Consider the following 19,227-nt stretch of genomic DNA (forward strand, 5'->3'; position numbering starts at 1 on the left):
CGTAGACCTGGATCACTGTGATGTTGAATGGTTTGCCTTGGATTCGAACTGAGATCATTCTGTCATTTTGGGGATTGTATCCCAAGACTGCTTTTCCTACTCTCTTATTGATTATGAATGCTACTCCATTTCTTCTGCGAGATTCTTGTCCACAGTAGTATACCTGATGGTCATCTGAATTAAATTCACCCATTCCTGTCCATTTTAGTTCACTGATTCCTAAAATGTCGATGTTCAGTCTTCTCATTTCTTGTTTAACCACGTCCAGCTTGCCTTGATTCATGGATCTGACGTTCCAGGTTCCTATGGAATAAAAATCTTTACAGCATCGGACTGTCTTTTCGCCACCAGTTACTTCCACAACTGAGCGTCCTTTCGGCTTTGGCCCAGCCGCTTCATTCATTCTGGCGCTACTCGTACTAGCCGTCTGCTCATCCCCAGTAGCATATTGGACACCTTCCGACCTGAGGGGCTCATCTTCCAGCGTCATATCGTTATGCCTATTGGAACTGTCCATAGAGTTTTCATGGCAAAGATACTGGAGTGGTTTGCCATTGCCTTCTCCAGTGGATCACCTTTTGTCAGAGCTCTCAGCTATGACCTGTCCGTCTTGGGTGGCCCTGCACGGCATAGCTCATAGCTTCACTGAACTACGCAAGCCCCCTTGCCACAACAAGGCAGCGATCCTTGAAGGGGGATCCTACCAATACAGTGTGAAAAATACTAGTTTCCATAAAAGGCAAGCAGGTATCAATTTGCCATGAGCAAAGAGAACATGCTATAGATTCAAAGAACAAAACCCAACACCTGATTATCTTTGTAACATTATTAGTGCCCAGGCCCCTTCATGGGCAAAGGAGAGTCTGCTTGCAAACAACCTTTGGGGTAATGTTGTTGGCTTCTTGTTATCAAAGCATCACTTTGCCAAAAGAGTATCACAGTTTCACCCAGGAAATGAACCCAGCTATGTTTGTAAACTCACTCTCAGATCCAAATCACAAACTCAACAGTAAGCAGGTAATCTTGCATTCTCTCTCTCTCTCTCTCCAGTGGACTTCTTCCCATCATGGGAGGTGGCTATTAATTTGTCTTTGACCGAAGTAATCACATTCCCAATTGTATCTTCTCAACTCTTTACTTTCCTTTTGTATGTTTGTTTTAGTTTAAATTGTGTACAAGTGTGTTAAGTTTTTAAAATTTATTTTTCAGTAAAGATCTTTTTATTTCATAACAAAATTGGCCTCTGTATGAATTTTCTGATGGGGATACTGGATGGACGGAGGTTCGCAACATTGTACAAGAGGTAGCAACTAAAACCATCCCAAAGAAAAAGAAATGCAAGAAATCAAAATGGCTGTCTGAGGAAGCTTTACAAATAGCTAAGGAGAGAAGGGAAGTGAAAGGCAAGGGAGAAAGAGAAAGATACACCCAATTGAATGCAGAATTCCAGAGAAAAGCTAGAAGAGATAAGAATGCCTTATTAAATGAACAGTGCAAACAAATAGAAGAAAACAATAGAATGGGGAGGACCAGAGATCTTTTCAAGAAAATTGGAGATATGAAGAGAACGTTTCATGCAAAGGTGGGTATGATAAGGGACCAAAATGGTAGGGACCTCACAGAAGCAGAAGAGATTAAACAAAGGTGGCAAAATTATACAGAAGAACTATACAAGAGCGAGCTTAACATCCCTGATGACCACAATGGGGTAGTTACTGACCTGGAGCCAGACATCCTGGAATGTGAAGTCAAATGGGCCTTAGGAAGTCTGAGCAACAATAAAGCTAGTGGTAGTGACAGCATTCCAGTTGAACTATTCAAAATCTTAAAGGACGATGCAGTAAAAGTGCTATACTCATTATGCCAGCAAATTTGGAAAACTCAACAATGGCCACAGGATTGGAAAAGGTCAGTTTACATTCCAATCCCAAAGAAGGGCAATGCCAAAGAATGTTCAAACTACCGCACCATTGCACTAATTTCTCATGCTAGCAAAGTTATGCTCAAAATCCTACAAGCTAGGCTCCAGCAATATGTGGACCGAGAACTTCCAGAAGTACAGGCAGGATTTCGAAGAGGCAGAGGAACTAGAGATCAAATTGCCAACATACGCTGGATCATGGAGAAAGCTAGGGAGTACCAGAAGAACGTCTACTTCTGCTTCATTGACTATGCTAAAGCCTTTGATTGTGTGGAGCACAACAAATTGTGGCAAGTTCTTAAAGAGATGGGAATACCAGAGCATCTTATTTGTCTCTTGAGAAATATATATGCAGGTCAAGAAGCAACAGTGAGAACTGAACATGGAATCACTGACTGGTTCAAAATTGAGAAAGGAGTTCGGCAAGGCTGTATACTGTCGCCTTGCCTATTTAACTTGTATGCAGAGCACATCATGAGAAATGCGGGATTAGAGGAGTCACAAATTGGGATCAAGATTGCAGGGAGAAATATCAACAACCTCAGATATGCAGATGATACCACTCTAATGGCAGAAAGTGAAGAGGAACTAAAGAGCCTGTTGATGCGGGTGAAGGAGGAGAGTGCCAAAGTTGGCTTGAAACTCAACATCAAGAAAACAAAGATCATGGCATCCGGCCCTCTCAATTCCTGGCAGATAGAAGGGGAAGAAATGGAGATAGTGACAGATTTTATTTTCCTGGGCTCCAAGATCACTGCAGATGGGGACTGCAGCAAAGAAATTAAAAGACGCTTGCTCCTGGGGAGGAAAGCTATGGCAAATCTAGAGAGCATTCTAAAAAGCAGAGACATCACCCTACCAACAAAAGTGCGTTTAGTCAAGGCTATGGTCTTCCCAGTTGCAATGTATGGCTGCGAAAGTTGGACCATAAGGAAGGCCGAGCATCAAAGAATTGAGGCTTTTGAACTCTGGTGCTGGAGAAGACTCTTGCGAGTCCCTTGGACTGCAAGGCGAACAAACCGGTCAGTCCTAGAGGAGATCAGCCCTGACTGCTCTTTAGAAGGCCAGATCCTGAAGATGAAACTCAAATATTTTGGCCACCTCATGAGAAGGAAGGACTCCCTGGAGAAGAGCCTAATGCTGGGAGCGATCGAGGGCAAAAGAAGAAGGGGACGACAGATAATGAGGTGGCTGGATGGAGTCACTGAAGCAGTAGGTGCAAACTTAAATGGACTCCGGGGAATGGTAGAGGACAGGAAGGCCTGGAGGATCATTGTCCATGGGGTCGCGATGGGTCGGACACGACTTCGCACATAACAACAACAATGAATTTTCTGATGGGGATACTGTCATAAACATTGGTGGAAATTCCACTTGTTGCCTCTCATTCAAGTTTCCTAGAATTCACTAATTCCCCCCATCCAAAATTCAGGAGACATCTATTTTAGATAATAACATGCCCCAGCCTTCAAGCCTGATATAAGACAAGATCAATCAACTAACAAGGTTACCGAAAAAATATTTAAACAAAACCCTATATAAAAGTTCTGCTCAACTGGAGAAAACACAGATTAGTCTGAAATGCAAATTTGGAACATACGTTAATGCTGGTCAGATTGAAGTTCCAGGTAGAAAAAAGTAAATTTGGACACATTTCCATTAGTTTGACTATCACGCCAAATATATGAAATGACATGAGTGAAAATGTCCCTTCGGTTATTATACTTGTAGAAGAAAAGAAATGCTTGCAAAAATGTTGGCAATTTGGTTTACAATTTTCTCTGATTACCAGGACTTCCTACGTCTAAACTGGTCTTTCTAGCATCCTCAATACCAGTTTGACCTGCAAGTAATTGTCATTGATCTTATTTAACTTAATTTCATGAATATATTTAGTTATACATTTCAACTCATTAGACCTCTGTTAAAAAGAAAGTCCTTTTTTCCTGTCCAGTTGGCTATCTTAAGTTTCTAGAGGGTTAAGATAACCTAAAGCTTTTTCATGGTTATGCTTTGTTTCATGTTTGTTTGTTCAGCTCTGTTTTAGATTTGTTTGATTTTTTCTTCTGTTTTCCAGTTTTTATTTTACTGCTCATTGGATGTCCAATCTGTTGATTTTATTTGAGTCACAATTTGCCTTGAGGCTCAGTAAAATATAAATAATGTAAATAAAATAAATAAATAAATAAATAAAATAATGTAAATAAATAAATAAATACTTTAAAAATTATCAGTGATGTGGAATACTTCTATTTCTAAAAACTATACCAATGATTACTTGGTATTTAATGCAGAAATTTTAATTTCACCAAGCAAAAATAAGATCATTCTCATTTAGGATAACTTTCCCAACCACCTAGCACCCATGTTACTTTTGTAACAGTAGCCTGCATTGATTAAACATCAGATATAGATTTGTACTTCTAGTTTCTTAAAATACACAAAAATTAAGCACTGAACAATGGTATGTACAGCTGCATTTTAAAAAAAGGAAAATGTGCAGCAGATGTTTATACCAGCTGAATCTGAGATCAGATCCCTGATTCTGGCAAGAATGCTAAAATCTGAATGCAAGATTCTGTTTATTCAAAAACAGTACAGGAATGCAGTACTATTTTTGCATATTACACAAAAGTTATTTTGCCAAGTAATAACATTACCTGAGCTATTCATAAGTATCACTAACACAATTACAACATATTATTATTTCCACCATGTCTAAATTCATAAAATCTTGTTGCCAAGTCTTAAAAACAGTGACTACAGTATTAAAGTCAGCTGCATTGTTAATAATGCAGCTGCAAAGTCCCCCCCGCTATAGTTCAAAAAGAAAAAGAAATTATGATCCATCTTTGCATGTGATACCAAATCATGTTTCCTTCTCTTAATAGTTTGTACTTTTAATTAAAGGCTGCCTTGAAGGCTGTAATTCATTGTAGAAGGGGGCACATTGGCCCTTTCTAGTCACTTGTACTGAATTCTGAATTATATGACATATGGAAAACAGCGGCTAGACTGTGAAAAAGGGAGGTAAGAGTAGTTAGCAGATTCAGATGGGATGATGTTTTTTCACTGACAACTGGAGGAAACATGCCAGAGATTTATAACATTTTAAATGGCAAGGAAGAAGAAGAGTTGGTTTTCATATCCCACTTTTCACTGCCCAAAGGAGTTTCAAATTGACTTACCAGCACCTTCCCTTCCCCTCCCCACAAAAGATACCCTGTGAGGTAGGTGAGGCTGAGAGAAACTGCTCTGTGAGAACAACTCTAACAGGGCTGTGACTAGCCCAAGGTTATCCAGCTGGCTGAATGCAGAAGAGTGGGGGATCAAACCTGGCTCGCCAGAGTAGAAGCTGCTGGTCTTAACCACAGGTTAAGAAGCTGGTAGTGAAATTTCAACTGATAGTACTTTTGCTCTCTAGTTATTCTAGAGCTGTGGAACACTCAATGAGACTGAACGATAATACATTCAGGGCAAGCAGAAGAAAACTCTTTTTGATCTAATTTATTAACTTGTGGAACTTTACTAATACAGGATATGGCAATAATTGCTAATTCAAAACAGAACTACCATAATACTAGGGGAAAACCCAGACATGAATATCCATTAAAGAAATAGCAAACTCTTTCAGACCAGGTATTTGAAAACTAATCCTGATCACTATCCTGTAAGTCTATAGGTCGAACTAATCAATATGGCTTGTTAACATACAATAGATCTATTGAAAAAGCTATCAAGTAGTGGCTACAAGTCAAATCTTTCCAATTGAATACAAGAGTCCTTAGGTCCATTAGAAAATGTAAGCTTTCAATGTAAAAGTTAATATGTGGGCCCTTAGTTCTTCATTAAGTCATCTTGAACAGCCTCTCCTGTTGTGAGATTTTTTTCCCTTCTGACTTCAGTTGTCGGAACAGTCAACATAAAATATACAATCATCTACTATCAAATTCTAAAAGTGTGAACTCCTTTTCCTTTCCTGGCTGGTACAAAATAAGCAACACACATAAATATACTCCCATAAGAAAGATTAAATCAGAATATTCAGTATTCTAAAGACATGTTCTCAGTGCATGTACAAGCTGTTGACTGAACCAGCCAGCATCTGCAAAACTGGAGCAGGTCACCTGATTTCACAATTTAAACTCACTTTCCTCAAGCCGCTAAAATGTTCTTGGATAGATTTTTGATGCGTGATTGTTAGATTAATATTGGCAGGCAGGAGGTCAATGTCGGCGGGAAGAAGACGCAACACTGTATCTTGGCTTAAATTATGGCCACAGCATTTATTCATAATACAGAACCTCCCACCGGAGGGTTGTCACAGCATGGGAAGAGCCCTAACCTGAGCTGCCCGCTGGCCGCCCACTTTCCAATGTAAAGGAACACGTCAGGATCCCCGCTGGGAATATATGATCCTTCACATGGAATTAAAATGGGAGACAGCCCAACAAGAGAGTCAAAGGGCGCAAACCACCTTGGCTTCATCTTTTGAGCTGTCTGGTCATTGTCGAGCAGCACTGCCCACTGCGCTGGGTATTGCACTGCTCGATACCACCCCCTTTAAAGGGGGCCCCTCTCTTCCTGGGGAGTCCGATTGCACACCGGCTCCCCATGAAATCGGCTTCTCTCATGTGCATCCCCTGCTGTGACAAAAAACAAGCAACATTAAATTTTTTAACAATAAAGTATGCATAGGGAACGGGAGGGTGGGTGACTTGCCCAAACGGCCAGCAGAGAGGCGGGAAAGCCATAAACAGTGTCTCTCCAAGACACTACTGGCCCCACCTCTCTGGGCTGTGTGCACCGCGGCTGGCAGCGCGCCCAACAGCCCAGAGGCTGCACAAGCCGCCGCGTCTCGTCCCGCCTGCCCTCCGCCCTGCCAAACAGTGGCACGGGTAAGTCCGCACCACTCATTGTTGGGCTAGTATTTTGTTTTTGCTTTAGGTAGTTGCCAGTAATTTAGAAACAAAGCATATAGCTCAACAATAACATAGCATGTAATTGTAATGCAATTATAGGCTCATTTGCATTATTAAACTTACAGGCAGAGCCAGCATGGTGTAGTGGTTAAGAATGGTGGATTCTTGAGAACTGGATTTTATTCCCCACACCTCCACATGTAGCCAGCTGGGTGACCTTTGGCTAGTCACAGTCCTGTTAGAACTGTTCTCACAAAGCAGTTCAGTCAGAACCTTCGCAGCCCCTCCTACCTCACAGGGTGTCTGTTGTGGGGAGATGAAGAGAAGGCAATTCTGAGGTGCTTTGAGCCTCCTTTGGGTACTGAAAAACAGGGTATAAAAACAACTCTTCTTCTAATACTTTTGTGAATATCACACTGAGGTAAAAATCGGCTGAGTCTTACCGCTGTGGCTTGGGGATGCCCGTGGTGAACTGGCTGGAGGTGGATGTGACTGCTCCAGAAGCCTGTGGGCTAAGCGCACTGCTACCAGGCAGCACACATGGTATCCGAGTGAGCTGGTACCCACGGCACCTATATAAGGAGCCACATGTGTGGCATCCTGGGCTTCTTGCCCAGGATGCCACAGAGAGCAGGTTCCCTTCCACCCTGTGTTAATGTGAATACAGCCTTGTTCTGTGTCTTGAGGGGTTGTTTCATGGTCAATAATTCATCAAAGCTATGGGTTTACATGGGATGGAGTCTGTTGGCAGGGAGTCCTGTGGGCGATCAGACACCATGGGGTTCAGGCCTTCCTATGAGGTGACATGTAAACAAGCATGGCTGGGCCGCCAGGGGCTTGTTTGCCAGGCAGCCATTGGCTCCCCCACATAGGGAGCTTCTGATAGGGCAGATTCAGAAGGCAAGGGGATCTGCTCTCCCAGCTGGGAATGGTGCAGATCCCCAGGGTGCCTCTGGACTCTGCAGGTTTTGGTGCAGTCCACTGACAGTTAGGTCAGGCTCCCGCTCCCATGCTGCACTAACCCTCCCATGGGAAGGTAATAAAGCTGTGGCCATGTCTATACCCAACATTGTTGTGTTGTGTCTTATTCCAGCCTAAATGCCCTCCTGCAAGTCAACTGAATTCTGGTTCATGGTTTGATGTTCAGCAAAATTCCGTTTCTTGGGCCAACAGTTTTCTTAATAGGATCACTATTGCAATTGGATAAATGTTTCTTGATAGCTGTCCATTCCTAGATCAACCTTATAGCTCCTTAGATCAGGCATTTCCAGCACGATCTTAGTAACCAAGGTTTTCTTTGACACAGCAGAATTACATTTCCCTTTATTCAGTTTGATTGCTGTCCTGACAGCTTCCTAAAACAGCAGCTTAATCTTTTCCTAATACTGGGCATAGCTCCTGTAGAATTTCAATACCTGGTTGCTTGAAAATCTGAAACTGAAGCTGCCAAGGATAGAACTCATCACCTTCTACAGTCAAAACACGTACTTTCAGATGCTATAAAATGGCTTGAATGGGGTACAGCCTGAACCTGGGATCATCGGCTTCAGAGTCTTTGTTTATCACTGGAACAACCAGCTCTATGGGGTATATCCTTTGCATGAAATTAACTCTACATTAAATATAAATACTCTGGTCCTTCGACTTAATACAGAGTTTTCTGAATCTACAACCTGAAATCCAAGCTCTGATGCTTTACAGTTCTGAAGATATTTACAAAACATTTGGAGTCTTGCCTTAGAGCCTGTTACCAACATGAGTACAGAAATGGCTCAGTTTGTAATGCTTTGTAAGCATTCAAAGGCATCCCATGCCATGGCTCTGGGTTCATTAAAAATATATTGTAATGATATCATTTCTGAGAAGATTCACACAATTCCCATCCTACAAGGTTGAGCAATTCAGGGGACTAATGATAAAACAGTGGGAGTTTTCATCTGTTGTAAACATATCCTTTATTTATTGTTTTATTTTTGTAAAAGCCTATCTTTCCTTCCATGAAGGTGGCTTACAAAAATTGTTAAAAGTACAGAGACAAACTTAGAGCTATCAAGCAATAAAACTGCCCAAGAATGCAAAACACAACTCCACAGTACATTAAGCAACATAGCTCAGTGATTGACAAAAGCCCTCTTGAAAGAAATTTGTTTTGCATGCTCTCCCAAAGGCCAACAAAGAAAGAGCTTTAGAGAAATTCTTTGATCAGTTGTTGCCAACTGATTTGAAGGCAGATGGTGGAACCCTCTGAACAGAAGGACAACCAGGATTCAATGGTGGGCAAATCAACCTGGAATCACAGCCAGAGAGATGTATTCCCCAGGTCATTAATAGCTTGAATAAATGATACCATTGAATTGAATCTGAGACAAACAGGTACCAGGTACAGCAGTTTCACAATAAAAATGATGTATTTATCTCATAGACTAATAAGAGTTGGAAGGGACCTCCTGGGTCATCTAGTCCTACAGTATGCAGGACACTCTCAACCCTATCACTTAACCATTGTAACCTGCCACTCCCTTGAACCTTCACAGAATCAGCCTCTTCTTCAGATGGCTATCCAGCCTCTGTTTAAAATTTCTTGTCAAACAATTTTAGCCCCACAAACTGCAGTAGAATTGTATGCGTACTAAAATGGAAAGCCTTGTGAATTCACATAAGTTTTATCTGTACAGCCCAGTCTCTTCACCATTTTCCACCATTGGGTACGAAGTCAAGGTGAATATATGTTAAGTATTTGAGCCTGTAATATACACAACCATTATTTTTATTGTACAGCTTTGCTAATTGAAAGCCTGTGGGCTGGATCTAGACTATGGGACAATTTTATCTGGAGTGCAGTGTCTGTCTAGATAATTATTCCTGCAAGAATGTAGAAATAGGTTGGTGGTATGCTAGTGCATGAATCACAGCTCCATTTTAAGCAGAGTTAGACCCTTCTATGCCATGTCTTTAGAAGGGTGTAATTCTGCTTAGGATGATACTGCTATTCCACTGAACTGAAGGTTCCTACACTAATTAAAATCTGCAAATGTCAATAAACATAGAGGACTATGAAATTTATTACTCCAATTCACATACTTCGGGAAAGCAATCAAAAGTCTTGGCATCTACCTCTGCCTTTGGAGCAGCCTTTTACATTTATTACATGCGCTTAAAAATACTGGGCATTTAGTTCAACAATTCAACTATTTTGTTCCTGAGGCAATTATTACACAAAAAGATTATCTGTTCTATGGAAGCTGCAAAGGTTTTAAATGTCAAGATAATCTGGCAAATAAGTATCAGAACTACTTCCAGAAGAACATTCTATCTTCTTCCTTTCAAAACAATAACATCTGGTCATATCTTAAAGCAAAAAGAAATAGCAGTGATAAACATTTTCTGAAAATTCAAATATCTACAATTATTGATGTCATTCTGGAGTATAAATTAACTTTTTGGTAAATAGAATAGCTGCAATTTAAGCATCACATGAGAAACCCTGCAGTAATTGCCTTGAAAAGAAAATATGCCAATAGCATTTGATTGCCAATTTATTTTTATTTTCATGTAATAACTTTTCAACAAGACATTTTAAGCATTGGAGTTTACTTCATATACAATAGAGGCTTGCAAAGAACATTTCTGAGAACTTAGGCAAGCACATTTCTCATTGAAATTTTGCACTATGAAAATAGCATTTAATTAGTGATCAACTGTTATTTCTCTCTCTCCCTCTCTCTCTCTCTCTCTCTCTCTCTTTCTTTCTTTCTTTCTTTCTTTTTTTGCAAAGCAGTCATGGCGGAATTCAGCTTTTTTTGTGACCATTCATTTTGCTGCAGAACTAAGGATTTATTGATATACTAGTTGGAAAGCCCGCTGCATGCAGAATGTAGCAGGCACTAGTGAGAGGAAGGTGGGGGGGAGCAGGCCTGGGGGGGGGTACAGAGAGCTCTCCCAGCTGCCTGGCCATCACTCCTTTTCCAGGTGGCAGGTTGAGGGCCCGAGGCATTGTTTCTGCACCTGGGCCTGAAGGACACCCTCCCTCCCAGGCAGCACAGATCTAAGTGCTGCCCTTACCTTTCCCTCCCCACCTGTGGCAGAGGCCACCCCTGTTCCTCCTTCTGCTGGTGCTGCTACTGTGGGTTGGTGCATGGCTGTGGAATGCCCAGGGAAGGTTTCCTCATCATCCTCCAGCTGGAAGTGGTGGCCAACTCCCGCGCTTGCATAGCCTGCCTGCTGCAGAGAAGGGGAGGAGGGAGGTGGCAGCAGTGCCATCCTTGCTCCCAGCTGGAGGTGGCACTTGCAGCCGGCACTGGGTCATCTGGTTGCTACCTGGTTCTGGCCACTGCAGCCTCCTCACAGCCGCTGCAGCCTCCCTCTCGGCAGTGCTGACTATTCGCCACCGTTTGTTTGTGGCGGTGATGGTGCCTTCTCCACCATGGCATTCTAGCCACCGCATTCCCTGTGCAGCCTCATTCCCATCAGTGCAGCCTCCATCACCTCCATCACTTCCTTTGTGCCGCGGCCAGCGGCTCCTGGTAGGGAGGGCCGTGTAGGGCCCGGCCCAATCAGGGTGCGACAACTTTACTGGTCACATGCTGATTGGGCCCGGATTCAAGCTTGGACACTGTCCGGGAGCCAGACATGCTCCACCCCTTGAGCAGTTCCCCAAATATATAGGAGAACCATGGATAAGGTTATATTTCAAGTCCCATGGTGGAACCTATTAGACTCCAGACTCACACATTATTATGGAGTAAACTCTAATACTTCAGGAATCCATGATGGATAACTCCAAATTGGATTGTTTTTTTTTGTTTTTTGTTTTGTTTTTAGCGGAGAGCAAGTATTTGTCTGATAAATGTGTGTAGTTATTGAGCTTGTTAAGGTAAGCAAACTGGTATTGCTTTTGTCCATTGCTGCTTTCTCCTTAAATACATGTAAATGTTCTGTTGACAAGCGTATGAACCCAAAACCACTCTTGCTAAAATAAAAGAAGATAATGAAACTTGTCAAAATGTAGGTTGCTGGTCAACCACAAAATGTGCATAGAAAAATCCAGCACATGCAAAAACATGGTAATATTTGGAGCCTTTGCATTGTCCTTGAAAAATCTGTACTTAGGAGAAACCCTGGAAACTTGAAGAAAACACATGAAGAATTAGATCTAGGAAAACAGAAGTAGTAGTAGGAATTAGGGGCCTATTGTTCCCTCCAAAATTACAGGTATTACAAAAAATCCTGGATCCCAATACTGGCAAAGTATTTGGATCTGGGTTTTTTCCGAAATGCAGAATGTTTTTCCATTCTAACAGACCTGAGATTTTGAAAAATGGGCGGAAAAAAACACCCAGGAGCAGCAAAGTCACAAAAGAAAACTATTGAGGGGCGACTCCAACATCTTCCCTGTTTCTCTAATATTTTCTGCAGGCCCTTAAAACAACCTGGCTTAAATGGAACACCAGAATAACTCGGGGGGGGGGGGACAGGTGATAGTCAGGTAGCAGTCTTTCAGCCTCTCACCTGTTTCATTCATGTTCCTGGCTCCCATAAATATTTGGGAGTTGTGATTCTCCAAAAAGATCCCAGATACTTTTGGAATGCTGAAACATAACCCAAACTACTGATAAGATATTTTTCAAGTATATTTTCAGATCAGGAAGATCTGAATGGACACCTCTAGCAGGAATTCCACTTTAATACCTGTGTAGTAGGGAGACAAGTTGTGGCATGGAAAGAAGACTCAACACAATATGGTTTGAAAAGATCATGACCACAGCTTCTGTTGTTATACAAATTGAGAAAAGATGCCAACAAGGCTGGATCCAGTCATTTTACAGACAGCAGACTACAAGCCAAATCACCCCAATACAGTCACAACCTGTGGTCTGGTTTGTGATGCATGCTGGGCACCTGGGAGATGATGTTCAGAATTGAGGTACCTGTGAGCATCCACCTTTACTAGGGCCCCCTCTATGCAAGCCAGGAGGCCTCCCTGAGGGAAAGTGCCAAGGCTCAACATCACAAAATCCCTTAAGGAGACCCCCAAAATGGAGGAAGTCAGTGCACTGGCACAACATCTCCCACAATATGGATCCACCCCTTGAACAAACTGCAAGCTGTAACGTAAATAACACTCAAAAATGCTGAACCAGGAGACTCAAAACAAAATCATTAAAAAAAAATGGAGGGTCAAATGGGATAGACACCATTCAGGAGGAAAAGAGGCCAGGCACCACCATGTGCCCACATTTAAAGGGATTACCAACCTAGTCTCTAAGCATGCCCCCATCAACCCACACCTATATCAGCTGTAGCAGGATGGATAGCCAGATTGGGCCAATTGTCTGAAATTATGATTATTATGATTATTATTTAATTTATATCCTGCCTCCCCCTGGAGGCACAAAATGGCACAAAAACCTCTCCTGGCCATGTGGAACTCACTTCCCTCCCCACTGCCTCCTGTCACAGCAAACTGCAGCTGCTTTTAAATGGTGGCCATACTTACGATGGACCCATAACTTATGATGGGGCTGATAATAGATCTATGCCTCCCCCGGGGACTCGGGTTCTGGACCCGAAGCAAAACATCATCAGGACCTCCTCTCCACCTGCTAGTAGTGGGAGGGGGGGGGAGTTGACTTGCCATTCTTGCCATGCCGGCAATATTGGCAATGTTATTATTGTTTTAATGGGGAATTGCGATATTGTTACCCGCCACGAGCCGCAAGGGAGTGGCGGGCTATAAATCTAATAATAATAATAATAATAATAATAATAATAATAATAATAATAATAATAATAATAATAATAATAATAATAAAGGTATTCAGATTCTGTGATTGTGGAACTCTTAGCACATTGTTGAATCACACTCTACAGTGCCATTGTTTCATGAAGTGGAGAAAGAATGAACACCTTTAATATCTAGGAAAATCTCTACCTTTAATATTTCATAGGATTATAATTGTATTCCCAAAAGATCCCAGCAGATTCAGGTACTTAAGAGTAATTCTCAATGAGCAGAGGGAAGCAGGTATAATTTCACTTTCAGAGGCTTTATATGAAACTACCTACATTCCTTTATTTCTACAGACTTGAATACTGAATTTTAAAACACCCAGGGGGAGATGGAGCATAAAAATTCCATGGAGTTATCCTCATTGCACTCCAGGATAGCATCTGCCTGGCCACTTTGCCAAGCCAACACAGATAATTTTAAAGCATCTTATTTGCTGGTACCTTTTATAAAAAAAAAACACTTTTTTGTAATTGGAAAGGAAGAGCAAAATGATGGAAATATTATATAGCAAAGAACCAAGATAAAAATGCAATTAGAAGGTTGAGGTTCTTTGTCAGTGTGTGAGAGACAAAGAGAAAAAGGGAATAAACACGAATGTGAGGCATGCTAAGTAAAACATTGGCTGGTCTGATTGGTAAAATGGAAATGTTATCCTACACCTCTGCTATATCTCCCTGCAACCCTGATATCCTACAGTAACTTCAGAGAGATTGATTGATATAAATGGGGCTTACTTCTGCTTCAGCTTGTTATTTTAATAACATGAATGATTGAACTATGACGACTAGGCAGCTATGTATATCTTATAGTTTTACTATTACATTGTTATATCTATAGGCATATTAACTTGTGAACATCTTTGAGTTTCTGGATGCTTAATATAAATGTCACAGTTAAGGTTTAACTAAATATGGATCATAATTCTTCCACTTTCAGCCCAATCCTCAGCATGCTTTGTGAGAAGATATAATTTGAAGTGAGAGCTTATAGCGTTTTGGAAAGTGGTGTTTTTGTCTGGGTGTGTCTGTTTTTTATCTTATTATTTTTAGTTTTTATCTTATTATTAAATTTCTATACTGCTGACTCCCAGACCAGCCGGATCATGGTAGTTCACAAAAAGCAGAGTAAAGCAGGATAAATATATAAGACGGCAAGATTACCATCTTGCCAATAAAAATATAACACAAAGCAATTTAAAATGGCAAAGGTGGTGACTGCAACAATACATTACTAGACCCATATTTGGCAGTCTCCCATTCCGGCAGTATCAGATGTAAAAACTAGAGGTGATGGTATGCCCCCGGGTTGGCCCAGTTGTCACAAGGTTGGGGGAGGACCCGATTTTATTAGCCCGTTGTTCAGCCCAGCCTCAAACAAAAGCCTGGCAGAAGAGCGGAACTCAGAGAACTCCAGCAGGGCCCTCAGTTTTTCTAGGAGTTCATTCCAACAGGTAGGGGCCAGGACTGAGAAGGCCCTGGACTTGGTTGAGGCCAGGCATGCTTCCCGGAGACCCGGGATCCTTAAAAAATTCATACCCAGAGAGTATAATGCCCTGCAGGGGACATAAGGAGACAAGCAGCCCCGCAGATAGAGAGGACCCATATAACCTTAAAGGTCCAGATCAGGCTTAAGGTTTTGGTTGTCACCTTTAAGGCCATACGCGGTCTAGGCCCAGTATACCTGAGAAATCGCCTCTCCACCTACGCCCCCTCAAAGAGCCTTGTGCCTCCAACCTCCTGGTGGTCCCTGGCCCAAAGGAAGCCTGCTTGACCTCAACCAGGACTAGAGCTTTTTCCTTTCTGGCCCCCCACCTGGTGGAAGAAGTTCCCTGAGGAGATCAGGGCCCTGACAGAACGAAAGCAATTCCACAGGGCCTGCAAAAGGGAGCTCCCCCATCAGGCATTTGGTTGAGGTCGACCTAATCAATCGCTCCCAATCACCCCCCCCAAGCCTCCCCCCTCCTATCATGATTGTTACGAATCCACCCAAACCTTGTATGAGTTGAGCCAAAGCTCTTTGCAGTCCCACCTTCCTTTAATGCTACTGTTGTTATTGTTAATACATTAATGTTATTGTTACCAGAATGATGTTACAAATACAATAAAATAAATAAATAAATAAAAGTAGGCCTGAATCGACAGGTCCCCAGTGACATCCCAATTTCCATCGTCCATCTTTTGTCCACCCACTGGGCTTGTGTGGAATATAAATTTAATTGTGTGTCAACATCGATTGGTTTGAGTTTTATAATGTTATTATGGAATGTTAATGGGTTTTTTGTTGTTATTGTATGAATTGTATATCAAAATTGTAAACCTCTGCAGCCAGCCTTGGGACCAGTGGTCATACAAATCCAATAAGAAAGAAAGAAAGAAAGAAAGAAAGAAAGAAAGAAAGAAAGAAAGAAAGAAAGAAAGAAAGAAAGAAAGAAAGAAAGAAAGAAAGAAAGAAAGAAAGAAAGAAAGAAAGAAAGAAAGAAGCTTGGCTTGGCTTGGCTTGGCTTGGCTTGGCTTGGCTTGGCTTGGCTTGGCTTGGCTTGGCTTGGCTTGGCTTGGCTTGGCTTGGCTTGGCAGAGGCGGTAAAATGCCAGCCATGCTACCTTTGTGACCTGGGCTTCCACTGTAGGGGAAGCATCTGGGATCATGCCCAGGTTCTTGGTGCAGTGGGTCACTAGGGCCCATTATGCACGGCCGCCGAAACGGCGATTTCGGGTCACATGGAAAACGCGGAGGGGGAAGATGCGACGCACACCGGTTATGCACGGGGCGGGGCGCGACGGCAGCAAAACCCAGAGTAACCGATTATGCACGCGGCGATCCGGGCATCACTTCTGGTTGCGCCCTGGTCACCCGGAAGCTGCGCTTTCTTCCGCATTTCGCAAACACGGCTTTTTCAGCGGCATGTACCGAAGCTGCGGCCGGTTGCAGCTGACACCGTGCATTATCGGTGATTTTAGTCACCGCCATTCCACCCCGAATGTGCGCTAAAACCCCCGTGCATAATGGGTCTAGGAGCTGCACACCATCCAGAGTGGGCAGATGCACTTCCTCACATGGTCCCTTCCTACTCTGCTTGAGCCATTTCGTTACTGCTTCCAGGCAGCTGGCTAATGCTTCTGGGGGAGAGTCAGGGTGGTCATCAATCAGGAGGAAGAGCTGGGTGTTGTCTGCATATTGATGGCAACCCAGCCCAAACCTCTGCACCAGCTGAGAAAGAGGGCACATGAAGATATTAAATAGGATAGGAGAGAGGACTGCTCCTTGTGGTACTCCACATGTGAGCTTGTGGCAATTATATATTCTCTCTCCTATTGCTACCCTCTGTCTGCAATCCTGGAGGAAGAAGATCCACCATTTTAGGGCTGTACTCCGTATCCCGGCATTGGCAAGGAGGTGATCTAGGAGCTCATTATTGACTGTGTCAAATGCTGCTAACAGGTATAATAGTACCAGTAACGCCCACCCGCCTCGGTACAGCTGACGGCGGAGGTCATCTGTCAGGATGACTAGCATTGTCTAGTCAGGCCAGAAACCCAACTGAAATGGGTCAAGGCCTAGGGTTGATAGAAAACAAATTCACATTTGTTTTGTAGTATATTGCATTGGACAATGAAAAAATTGGACAAGTGAAGAATTGATTCATTTGAATTCTGGTGATAGAGAAGGCTTTTGTGGGTTACATGGACAGAAAAAGTCATAAACAAGGAAATACTACAGCGCATAAAGTCTGATATATCACTGGTAGGAAAAATCACGAAGCTCTGGTCCACTTTGCCCATATCATGTGATCCAACTCAGTGCAATTATGCTAGAATTGGTCAGTGGAAAAAAGGAAACCAGGATGACAAAGAACATGGTGGCTAGACATGATAAAAATTGACACATTCCTGCATTGTGCAGGGGTTTGGACTAGATGACCTTGGAGGTACCTTCTAGCTTTATGATTCTATTATTCTATGACACCAACCTGAATATTGCAGCACTGAGGGAAGCAGTGTGGGATCAGAGATTGTGGCAACACCTGTGCCGTGGGATTGCCAAGAGACTCAATTTAATGGCTGACAACAACAACAGTATATTGCAAAATAGTAGCAATGACACCTTCCAATAAATAGTTTAATTCATATGAGTAAAATGCTGGAGTCTATGCCTTCCTACTACAGTTGTGTACTCACTAGGGTAATTAGAAGTTGTAGCAACAGAGGCCTCTTGCTTGAAGAGAATGAATTAACAGGTAGCAATGTGTAGAACAGGAATGGAAAGGTTCTTACCTGCTCGTGTTGGCTCTTCTTCATCCAGTTCTGTTAACAGAAGAAAAGAAGTAAAATAAAATAATTATTAATGCCTGGAAGAACATTTGACATGTGAAGTTTACTGAAAGTGATGTTATGACACTGGAACCTACCCCAGTGCTCTACCAAGTTGCTCGATGAGCAACCTAAAATGCCAACACAACATAAGCCATGTTAGATCAGGTCAGTAGTCCATTCAGTCCAACACTCTGTCACACAGTTAAGAAAATCCAGATACTATCAGGAGGTCCATCGGGGGGGGGGGGGAGAACTGCAGAAGACCTCCCAATGTAGCTCCCCCAAGCATGAACAATACAGAGCATTATTGCCCAAGATACAGTGGGCATTTCCACATAATCAAGTGCAGGGTAGCTTGCAGCTGCCAAGGTTCCTGTCTTGGAGTCCATGGCAGCATTTTGTTGGAGAAAAGGGTCCAGGGCCTGGTCGTGTTAGCTGTGTTGCAGGTGAGCTTGTTTGGGTAAGGTGTGAGGGGATGTTAGTGGAAGGTAGGTTGGTTTATGGGGGGGGGTGGATGGAGTGGGGGAGAAGGACTTCCCCTCCCCATAACAGATATCCTGTGAGGGAGGGTGGGGCTGAGACAGCTCTCCAGTTTAGAGGCTGCCGTTCTTTAACTGTTGTCAGGGGCTGGCAGGGAATTGTTGTCCACGGACATCTAGACTCTAGAGAGCCACAGTTTGGCCACCTCTAGGCTAGAACAATATGAAGGATACTGGGGTAGGGATGCACCCCAAAATAATCCTGGGACAGACTTCAACCTCATTTACCACTAAACCATGGGTCATTCTGCACATGATGCCAGCAAGTTCCCAAGGCAAGGATAGGAAGTGCCCCTCTCTTTCCTCTGTAATGGAAAGAAATTGGCCAGAATGGCCTGCAGGAAGGGCTGGTTCTCCAGCGGTGTTCTGGGCTGCATGGAGTGGAAATCTTAGCCTCCCCCATCGGTCTGTGAGCCCCATCAGTCATGAGCAAGGAAACAAACACCAAGGGCAGCCCACCCTGAAGGTCAAGTATGTTTGCAAGCTGCCTGCCACACACCAAGGACTATGCCAAGGAGGGCTAAGTAAGCAGCACACTGGAATCCCCAACTACAGTACCAGAGAGTTTACCCTTCAAAACATCCATATTCTCTAGAAGAACTGATCTCTTTTGTCTGGAGCTGTAATTCTAGGGGGCCCTCCCTCTCCCTGGCTTCTCTCCTGGCCCTCCCCTCTGTTTGCAGTTTAGGCATGCTGCAGAGTTGGTGGGAGGCAGTGTGGAGGCACATGCTATCAGCCTCCATGGC

The 19,227-nt window shown here is 42.9% G+C and overlaps 1 protein-coding gene across 2 annotated transcripts in view; it reads right to left on the reverse strand.

Annotated features, from left to right (window-relative positions):
- Positions 1 to 19,227, reverse strand: part of EDIL3 (EGF like and discoidin domains 3) — a 295,349-nt gene that overhangs the window by 162,756 nt on the left and 113,366 nt on the right. The window contains exon 3 of one of the 2 annotated variants that reach the window (XM_077347540.1): positions 17,904 to 17,933. The exons of the other annotated variant lie outside the window; for it this stretch is intronic. Within the exon in view, the coding sequence (XP_077203655.1) occupies positions 17,904 to 17,933 (30 nt within the window). The remainder of the gene's footprint in view (positions 1 to 17,903; positions 17,934 to 19,227) is intronic. 2 annotated transcript variants of the gene reach the window in all.

The sequence above is a fragment of the Paroedura picta genome, chromosome 7 (assembly GCF_049243985.1).
Source record: "Paroedura picta isolate Pp20150507F chromosome 7, Ppicta_v3.0, whole genome shotgun sequence".
In the NCBI taxonomy this organism is placed as follows: Eukaryota; Metazoa; Chordata; class Lepidosauria; order Squamata; family Gekkonidae; genus Paroedura; species Paroedura picta.